This window comes from Primulina eburnea, chromosome 6 (assembly GCF_022965805.1).
Source record: "Primulina eburnea isolate SZY01 chromosome 6, ASM2296580v1, whole genome shotgun sequence".
NCBI classification, from domain to species: Eukaryota; Viridiplantae; Streptophyta; class Magnoliopsida; order Lamiales; family Gesneriaceae; genus Primulina; species Primulina eburnea.
Genome location: NC_133106.1, coordinates 1,367,024 through 1,377,728, shown reverse-complemented (window position 1 = coordinate 1,377,728; position 10,705 = coordinate 1,367,024). Strand labels below are relative to the sequence as shown.

The window sequence follows — 10,705 nt, the reverse complement described above, 5'->3', positions numbered from 1 at the left end:
AATGAGCTTGTGGTCATTGGATTTTCCACATCCTATCATCTGTCATAAACTCCTTCCATAATCTAGACGTTTCCAATGTTTATGTTCCTCGAGAAACTACAGTCCAAGAACCAATCGATCTGGTTATTTTCCTTGAATTCCTTTTATATGAACTTCCAATTCTCCGATCTAATCATTCTTTGGTAAGTTCCTATCATAGGTTAAATAGTATATGGTATTGCAAGGAAATTGATTCCCTTGTTTTGTAATATCAAATACTATTTCTACTTCCTTCCACCCTTCTGGGTATCTAAGCTTTCATATTGTAGAAAAGCTTTTTGGCTAATGTTAGGTTTCTTGGACATGTGCTTTTCCCTACATGTAACTTGTAATTCTATCTCTTTGAAAAGATAGTCTTCTTGATTCTAATATAAGACTTTATACCTCTGTAGAATCAGTTTGTCTTGTATTTAGATATCTGTTTCCTATATGAAAGGATACACGACTCTTTCTGGATAAATTGCCTGAGCAACTTTTCCATATATCTCAAGTATTTCAATAAACTAATTTATAATAAACAATTATTGATGATGTGTATTAGATAGAGCATATGATAAGTGCAAGATTTGCACTTAATTTATATTAGAATCCATTTTGAATTATGCTTGTTTTGAACAGAATTATGCGTTTTTGGTTTGTTTTTGTTGTCATTCTAGGATTGGAGAAAATAGTGGACACGAAACCAAGTGGACTAAGAAAACGACGGACTGCACAACCGAGAGCTCACCCATGGCCAGTGGTGCGCGCGCGACCGCGCCACTTCACGCGCAGTCTTGCGCACATACACTCAAGTCACCGACCAGAGAGGCGCGCGCCACCGCGCAGCATCTCGCGCTACCACGCGCGCAATGAAGCACTCGGACAGAACCTCGCGCGCGCCCTCGCGAGATCACGCGCAGCCACGCGCACACGGAAGCAGCAGAAGACCCGAGAGACGCGCGCGGCCGCGCCACTTCACGCGCAACCGCACGATCGCAAGTAAGAGCCAACAACTAGAAGCCCGCGCGCCAGTTCTCGCGCCACCGCGCGCGCCGTGCGTCTAGAATATTATAAATTGCGCGAATTAGGTCATACTCGGGGTGAGCTGCCGTGGAGAGAAAACACACGAAAATACAGGGAGAAGACTCGGAGCGAAGGCGAGAAGAAGGCAAGACACGCGAAGATCGATTACAAAGACGAAGAGCGACGGATCTGGGGACAGAGACGACACTTCGGATTTGTTATCTTTTTCTTTGTTTCTTTATTTTATTGCGTGGCGATGTCTAGAATCACAAACATGTCTTGTTTTCTCTTGGATTTCGTGATGAACTAAATTTCCATTCTAGAGGTTGACATAGCTTTGTCTTTACGATGATTTGACGTAGATATTTTTATGATTGGATTCCGTTTTATTTAATTGTGTTCTCTAATCTTATTTCATTGCAATTTAATGGCCATAAATTGTATGTTGTGATTAATCTACAACTCGGGAGAGGGACTAGGATTATAGATCACTAGAGGCACATCGTGGAATGTTTATATCGTTCGGAAGACGTATAACTTTTGCGAGGCTTAGGTAAGAACATTGATTGCATTTATCAATTAAACTTAGATTTGTATTAGGAATAATTGAATCGAAGTTTTATTGATGCATTTATTCGTCACTTGGGAAAGGGGGAATAAAATACGTAAGTGTTCTTGGCCATTAAATAATAGGAATTCAGGAATTTAAATGCAACCAGGAGAATTATTGTAGAAACTTAGTGAAATCAGTCATCTAGATAATTTCTATCACTGATATTTCTCCGGTCGGTAATTCGATTTAATGTTTATTCGCATTTTAATTGTTTTTAACAAACCAATTCTCTTACGAATTTTCTAGATAAAGTCTGAACTATTTTAATTACAAGCATTGATATATTTTTTTATACACACTCCTCGTGGGATCGACACTTGCACTCAAAATTGCATTTTACTATAATTTGACATCGTGCGCTTGCGAGCATTTAAGAAAACACGCAACAAGTTTTTGGCGCCGTTGCCGGGGAGTGTCAAATTTGAATTTATATCAGTATTGTTACCAATTAGTCTAGATTTTAATTTAGAGCTTTTATTTTTATTTTAGTTTATATTGATTGAGTTTTTCATTTTTTTTCTGCTTGACAGTGCATGCTAAGATCGCAAAGCCCTGACTTGCTTATTTTTTATCCGGAGATCGAAAGAACTGCGAGAAGATTAAGAAAAGCAAGAAGAGAAGAGATCCAAGCAATGGCTGAGAACAGAGAGAATGACAGACACGCCCAGCCAGAGGCTATTCTTATCAGAGATCACTTCCGACCAGTGATCAACAATCATTACTCTGGTATTGCTCGGGGGACCATAAATGCCAACAATTTTGAGCTGAATCCTGCCCTGATCAATATGGTTCAACAAAACCAGTTCGCTGGAACTGCTACTTCAGATCATCACGTTCACCTGAGAACTTTCTTGGAAATCACAGATACGGTAAAAATTAATAATGTTCCTGACGACATTATTAGATTGCGTTTGTTTCCTTTTTCTCTCAGGGATCAAGCAAGAGGATGGCTCCAAACATTGCCACTGGGGAGCATCACGACATGACAGGAGCTGGCGACAAAATTTCTTTCTAAATATTTTCCCCCAGCGAAGTCTGCACAATTGAAGATTGAGATCAGTAATTTCAGGCAAACTGACTTTGAGAAGCTTTATGAAGCATGGGAGAGGTACAAGGAGTTGTTACGGAAGTGCCCTAATCATGGTTTTGAAGACTAGGTGCAGATTGAGCTGTTATATAATGGGTTGAACGGTCAAACACGGACAACAGTGGATGAAGCGGTAGGTGGCACGATCTTTGCCAAATCTCCTGATCAAGCCTACGACTTGCTTGAGCAAATGACTATTAACAGCTACCAATGGCCGTATGAGAGGTCAGGAGTACAGAGGACTGCTGGAATTTATGCGTTGGATCCAATCACATCACTCACTGCACAAGTATCAGCATTGAATACACAGATAGCAACCATGAATAAAGTGAGCACATCAAATACTGAGGGACCATCGCCCGTCGCTGAAGAAGCACATTTTCTTGAAAAAGCTCAGTATATCAACAACATAAATGTTGGAGGGTTTGGCGGATATCGAGTTAACCCTCCCCCTAATACTTATCATCCTGGGTTGAGAAACCATGAAAATTTTTCTTATGCAAACAATAAGAATGTGTTGAATCCTCCACCGGGGTTCAATACATCAAATGGGGAAGGGAAGCCATCATTTGAGGATTTAGTTGGAACGTTTGTTGCTGAATCTGGCAAGAGAATGGCTAGGACTGAGTCTAGGCTTGACAACCTAGAAACCCACATGGCAAGTATTGGTGCTACTTTGAAAATCCTGGAGTCGCAAGTTGGGCAAATAACGAAGCAACTCACATCTCAACCATCAGGTGCAGTGCAAAAGAATGCAGACCCAAATCTGAGAGAGGTGAATGCTATTTTTATGCAGCATGAGGAGATTGGAGTGGTAAGCAAAGAAGAGAAAGTTGATCAGCCGACTCCAAGCAAAAGGAACCGAGGTAAGAAAGGTAAGAGTTACGATTTTGATCAATGCGTTGATATTTCGTTACTTCCCTACCCCCAAAGATTTTTACAATTGAAGGCTGAGTTTCAAAAGAAAAAAGGTCTTGAAGATCTCAAGAACCTACGCTCTAACATTCAGTTTGCAGAGCAGGAAGAGGTGGTATTTACTGGAGGAGATGATAAGGGCAGGAAAGGAAATCTTCCTCAGAAGCTACAAGACCCCGGGGAATTTGTTGTACCATGTAAAATTGGAAGTCAATCAGTGAAAAAAGCTATCTGTGATTCATGAGCGAGTGTGAACATAATGCCAAGTTTCCTTTACGAGAAACTTGGATTGAGTAGGATAAAGCCCACAGGACTAAGCTTGCAGATGACAGATAAATCGGTTAGGACACCGCTGGGTATTGTGGAAGATGTTGAACTTAAGATTGATAAAATAAGGCTTCTAGCAGATTTTGTGGTGCTTGACATGGGGAACAGTCAGAATGTTCGTGCTATTTTAGGACGATCATTTTTGGCTACTGCTGGAGCCGTCATTGATTTGAGACAAGGAAAACTGACCATGGAGGTTGATGGTCAAAGAGTAGAACTCAAGGCATCCAGGATATCACATGAACCCAATTGAACAGGACTGGTAGTCGGGCTGATGACGTTAAACCAAGCGTTGTGTGGGAGGCAACCCGCATTTATTTATTTTCGCATTCGTTCTGCTTCATTATTTTATTTCAATTTCTTAGTTAATATTTTTAATTTTCTCTATTTACGTATTAATTTGAATCGTTTTATTTTTGCAGGTTATTCATTTAAAAAAAAGGGTAAGAACAGACGCATGCGCGCCACCGTGCCTGGGATCCGTGGGCAAGACCAGAAGCATGCGCGCGGCTACGCAACATCTCGCGCTACCGCGCGCCCTAAACCAAAGATGGAAGACAGAAGGGTGCGCGCTATCGCGCCACTTCTCGCGCGACCGCGCGCACTCAATTATTGAAGGCCACCAGAATGGCGCGTGCGGCCGCGCCACTTCATGCGCGACCGCGCGCGCCGCGTACCTACCCCTTTTAAAACCCGATTCTCTTATACCCATTCACTCAAACCCTACTCTACAAACTAAAATTCTTCTCCCACAACAAGCAGCCACCTCCTCCATCACTCTCCTCTCCAAAATCCTCTCCTCCACAAATCCAACACCAGCCTTGCCAAAATTTCTCCCAAACTCCTACAATACACCACCTCCCTCAACAAATACTCACCCAACCACCAACAGCAACCGCCGCCGCCGCCGCACATCCAGCAGCACGCCGCCGCCGTCACCACCCCTCACCGCCGCCACTTGCTACCGCCGAGCGTCATCTCCGGTTAATTATCTACAATCAGAGGTACCGTTTCTTTCACGTGTTATTATTTGGGGATACTTTTCAGATTTCAAGCACTTGTTGGTGGATTTGTGTCTATATTGTTGATTATATGGATAGTAATCATAATCATGCCGCCTAGAAAGAAATGGAAGGTTGGTGCGTCCTCTTCTCGTTCCTATGATGCCCATTACGGATGTAAATGAGCCGAACTGTTCGCGAGTTTTTCGGATCTCGGCTCATTAAAAAGCTCGTTCGGGCTCGTTCGTTAATCTTATCGAGCCGAGCCCGAGCCTTATTTTGGGCTCGACAATTTTGTTGAGCCGAGCTTGAGATTAATTATGTTCGGCTCGTTAGCTCGTGAACATGTTCGATAACTGGCTCGTGAGCTCGAGCTCGAGCTCGGCTCGTTTAAGTGGTTCACGGGAGTGGTATAAAAAAAGGGAATATCGCGACGGTTTTTACTAAACCGTCGCTATATAGCGACGGTTTTCATTAAAACCGTCGCATATTAAATTAAGCGACGGTTTCTTAAAACCCGTCGCTATCATAGCGACGGTTTACATAAAACCGTCGCTACCGTCGCTAATAGCAACTGTTTTGGGGTTTAGGTTTTAGGGTTTTAGGGTTTAGCGTTGTCCTTAAAATCGAAAAAATGATTTGTTGATTAATTAAATTTAAACTTAAGGGCCTATCAAAATTTCATTACCCCGGTCTATTCAACATGCATAAATAATTAATCAATAAATTTTTAATTTATAAGCATACATAAAAAATTATATATATATATATATATAAATATATATATAACGAAATTTTTTATCAATATAGATAAATAACTAATCAAAACAATATGAAATTTGATAAATTTTAAGCAGTTTTTATGAAAACTCTAAGATTCGTTATTGTCAATATGATTAACGTCACTCCATATTCGATTTGATATAGTATACCTCCATGCATTTGCATTTGCATTTGCATTTGCTCGTTATTGTTCTTGAGTGTCAAATATTTGATCAAAGTTGTTATTTTCGTAAACTTATTCTGATGAAGGTTGTGGAACTTATTTGAACAACCCTTTTGCATCTTCGGGGTGACGACCTTGTGAATTATTAGAGATGATAACGAACACCTCTAAAAAGAGCCAAGAATTGACGTCGATTTACATATCCACAATCCACTAAAAAATTACCTGTCGAACATTATTTATAAAGTCAAGTAACCAATGAATAACATATGTAATCTTGGAAAATTACAAATTTTTTAAATAAGTAGCATATAGAACAAAAAAAATACCTTGTGGTACCTTATGTTAGATTAGGTGCCCGTCGAGCCAAGTGTTGGCCGATGGTTCATGTTTAAACTCTATGTATAACCAATCTTCATTTTAATAATATTTCAAATTATTATTTTGGCACTTCTTTATCTGTATACCCATGCTAGTTGCATAGATAAAGTCCTTGAATATACAAATAGTAGAAAGAATATGAGATGCTCCTATGATGAGTATCATGAAACTCATATTTTGGAATACTGTATATTCTAAACAGTTCCTAGTCGATTCAACCGCTGTTAAGAAGGATATAGGCAGCTCGAGTTCAAGACTAGTATCTGCGATATGAGTATCAGTTTCATTGGTAGGGGACATTGTGATGTCCGAGCATGCAGATAGGTGCTCCTTGTAGAGTGCACTGAACAACCCTCCATAAAGAACTTTCCTAGTGGTTCTCACTTATCGAGTGGAAATGTCCTAGTTTATGGTTGTACACCATTAGTCCTTATGACTCGGGACAACATTGAGACTCTATGTGCTAGCTTTACACTTTGACTTGTTTACCGACTCTCATGGGGTCATCAGGTGGCAAGGTTGGGTGTTCTGTCGAAACATATAGGAGTCGATGCATTGTAGTCTGGGATTCACCGCTTACCTTCGGGTATGGATATCCTATGTGATCTCATGTATATGTAGTATGAAATATCTGATCAGAGTATGGTGGTAATTATGAAAGGGGTTTCATAGATTACACCATCGATGCAACTACGACATGACACATAGTATCGATTCATTGACAACTCTCGATATACCAATGGTTGTCGAATTGGTTGGGTTATATGAGTTGAAGGGACCGTACTGTACGCTAACCATAATTGAATGGTTCTTGCAAGCACTATCATTTGATACCTAGGGAATCATGTAAGCGATGCTGCTAGGCGTTTAACATGATTGGTTGGGTACTATCAGACTTGAGTTCTGACGTTCTTATTATCAAGGAGTTGATAAGTAAAAATGGAGCAAATGGGGTATGCTCGTATAAGGACATGTTTAGTCCGAATCACATGGATATGTGAACCCACGGCTAGTTTTATCAATCAACCATTGAGGGCCACACAAGCACTAGTTTTCTAGATCCCGTTGAGAAGTAAAATAGTTCAATGTATTGAACGGCTTATAAAGGAGTTTATAAGCGTAAGCAAAATAGAAGTATGACTTCGATAAGGAGAATTTAACTTTTAATTTGAGGAAGTGTTCCTAAATTAAAAGTTGGTCAAACGAGTAATGTATTTGAAAATTATTATTTTCATATACATTATTATGGACTTAATTAAATTAATTCAAGTGTTGAATTAATTAAATACTAGTGGACCTAGTAGAGTCTAAATAATTAAATTAATTCAAGTGTTGGATTAATTAAACAACATTGGACCTTGTAGAGCCCAATTAGAAATAATTATTAAACTAGTGGGCTTGAGTAAAATCAAATAAAGGTTAAATGGTCTCAAATGTGTTTGAGACATTTAAATAAAAGTCCATGTACCTTGTAATTGTTACAAGCCCAAGTAAAATGTATGATTGGAAGGTGAAGGGTTGGAGACAACTTTTGAGTTAATTGCATGGCATGCACATGCGCCTTTTTGCTTCAACTTTTTGCACAACCAAGAAAAACTCTCCTCCCTCTCTCCTACACATAGCATGGACGAAATTTTACTCAAAAAAATTCTCCCATTTTTCTTCTTCAATTGTTGAGGAAAGAAAACACTTCTCTTTGAAAAATTCTTTTATTTTTCTAGTGCAAAATAAGAGGGGTTCTAGCTAGTTGGTGGAGGGCCTAATTTTGGAGCAAGGAGAGCTTGAAGATTGTCTACCATTGAAGAGCCTAGTTGTTTACAACTTGGTTGGAGCCAAACATCAATCTCAAGAGATTGATAGGTATGCTTTCTAAACACACTATGTATGACATTTTTGTGTTTTTGTATATGCTACACATCTTAGTAGAGGTGTTTTTCTAAACACACGAGGGGCTGCCCGAAACGGGCAGCAAGGGCAGCCCAAGGGGTTGCCAGCCCTTTATGTTTTAATTAAAAAAAAAATATTTTTTGCTTGTTGGCCGGACGGCGATGACGACTAGGGTTTCCAAAAGTATTTTGGATTATCAAAGTGTCATGGGCCTTGATGTTGTTGGGCCATTAGATGGCTAACATATTTGTGAAATTTAAAGGGGCCAAAATGTTTTTGAGGAAAAATGATTTGTTGGGCCCTTAAGTTTAAATTTACAAAAGTTGCAAATATTTTCTAATGAAATAAATAATTTAAGTTGGACTTTAATTATTTATAGTAAATGGTGATTTACAAGAAATTCAGTTATAAATAAATTAATTAGAAAATAGACAAAGGAGTTTGTATACTTTGTTAATTTAGTTTATATTCGTGGCGGTGAGTGATTGGATCAAGATATATAATATTGGATCAATTAATTATTGTGATAATTAATTGATGGTATATGATATGTGATATTATGCATGAAGGATGATCAAAAGCCCAAGCCCAATTTGCTAGGTGTATGCTAGGATATTTTGTGTTGAATGATTGTAATAATTATCAAATTTCTAGTGGGCTTGTATATGGCTCGTTCCCACCCCATGAGATGTATCCCTATTTGCCATGTATATTTATCTGTAAATATTATAATAGTGGAAGATCAAGATTGGAAGATGGTGGCCTTGATGATTATGAAGATCGAAGACATGTAAATATTGGAAGCTTATGTAATAGTTGCATTTGCATTCCTTGCATTTCCCTAGGTCCCGTGCTTAGCTCACACGGGCCATTAGTTTTGGGGCGATTGATCATCCTTGTTTTGTTTACTGTTTATAATATATGCATGATATGTTATAAATAATGAGTATGTGCGTTATTATTATGATAATAACAAAGTTGCATGAATCCGGCAAACATACGATCAAACATGACGAGCATTTAAATAAAATTAATGATGAGACCTTTCAAAATTAAAAACCCTCATTTTGAATAAGATTCAAAATTAATATCAAGTCCAAAAAGGGGAATTATAAATTTGTTTATAATTTTCATGTCTTCCATCGACAATGGTGCATGATGAACGCTACTCGTGCTCGGGGCTCGGCTCATATTATTGGGGGGGCCCTGGGTGCCGGAAAGCTGTGACATCCATTGACATGGTGATTTGAACTACGTGGAACTCCCATGATTTTGGCTCATATTATTGAGTAGGGATGTAAATGAGCCGAACTGTTCGCGAGTTTTTCGGATCTCGGCTCGTTAAAAGGCTCGTTCGGGCTCGTTTGTTAAGCTTATCGAGCCGAGCCCGAGCCTTATTTTGGGCTCGAAAATTTTGTTGACCCGAGCTTGAGATTAATGATGTTCGGCTCGTTAGCTCGTGAACATGTTCGATAACTGGCTCGTGAGCTCGAGCTCGAGCTCGGCTCGTTATGCTGGCTCGTGAGCTCGAGCTCGAGCTCGGCTCGTTTAAGTGGTTCACGGGAGTGGTATAAAAAAAGGGAATATCAGCGACGGTTTTTACTAAACCGTCGCTATATAGCGACGGTTTTCATTAAAACCGTCGCATATTAAATTAAGCGATGGTTTCTTAAAACCCGTCGCTATTATAGCGACGGTTTACATAAAACCGTCGCTACCGTCGCTAATAGCGACGGTTTTGGGGTTTAGGGTTTTAGGGTTTAGCGTTGTCCTTAAAATCGAAAAAAATGTCAGAACAAACCATATTTAGACAAAATTACAAACCATTTGTGTTTTCTAATAAAAATTACAAAATTGTGGATGTCAATCGAAAAAAGAGTCTTGGATACTACGAACCATTTGTGTTTCCTACGCAAGCCTCGCAAGTTGTGTATTTGACTTATCCAACAACGAAGAGAGCAGAATCAGATTGGATGCATGTGAGTACTCTACGTAGGCGAGCTTATGTCACTGATGTTGAGCCAAATACTGAGCATAATCAAATTGATGTGAACGATGGATTTCAAAACAACGAAAGTGGACCTCATGACATCTCAACTCAATTTCTTTTATCGTCTCAAAATCTAGTCGATGTTAATGTTATGTACGACAACGAAATTGATTTGAACTGAAAGTGAATTAGAAGAGGTTCAATATTCGAGCGACGATGTTCGTGACATTTATTGAATTGTACTTTTGAAAAAATATATATTTCATTAATTATAAATGTTAATGTTTTACAATTATTGAATTTATTTTAGCGAGCACGACATGGCAGAGATCTAACGTCATGGGAGCTATACGTTCACACACATCGACATGCAGATGGATCTTTCGTTGACACGCGATTCGCCTGCTCCACGTAAGTTTATTAAATTTCGTTATTCTAATCAACGTTACATTAAGAAAATTCAATTTGATTCATTTTAAATCAACATCACAGGAGGAGATGTAGCGCTACATGGCTG

The 10,705-nt window shown here is 39.1% G+C and overlaps 1 protein-coding gene and 1 non-coding gene across 2 annotated transcripts; one reads left to right on the top strand and one right to left on the bottom strand.

Moving 5' to 3' along the window:
- Positions 1 to 2,693: 2,693 nt before the first annotated feature.
- On the bottom strand, positions 2,694 to 2,801 carry LOC140835596 (small nucleolar RNA R71). The gene has a single exon (XR_012118919.1). It is a non-coding gene; the product is annotated as a small nucleolar RNA R71 (small nucleolar RNA).
- Positions 2,802 to 3,915: 1,114 nt separating this feature from the next.
- LOC140833671 (uncharacterized) lies at positions 3,916 to 4,236 on the top strand. The gene has a single exon (XM_073197997.1). The coding sequence runs from the start codon at positions 3,916 to 3,918 to the stop codon at positions 4,234 to 4,236; it is 321 nt and encodes a 106-aa protein (XP_073054098.1).
- Positions 4,237 to 10,705: the final 6,469 nt, after the last annotated feature.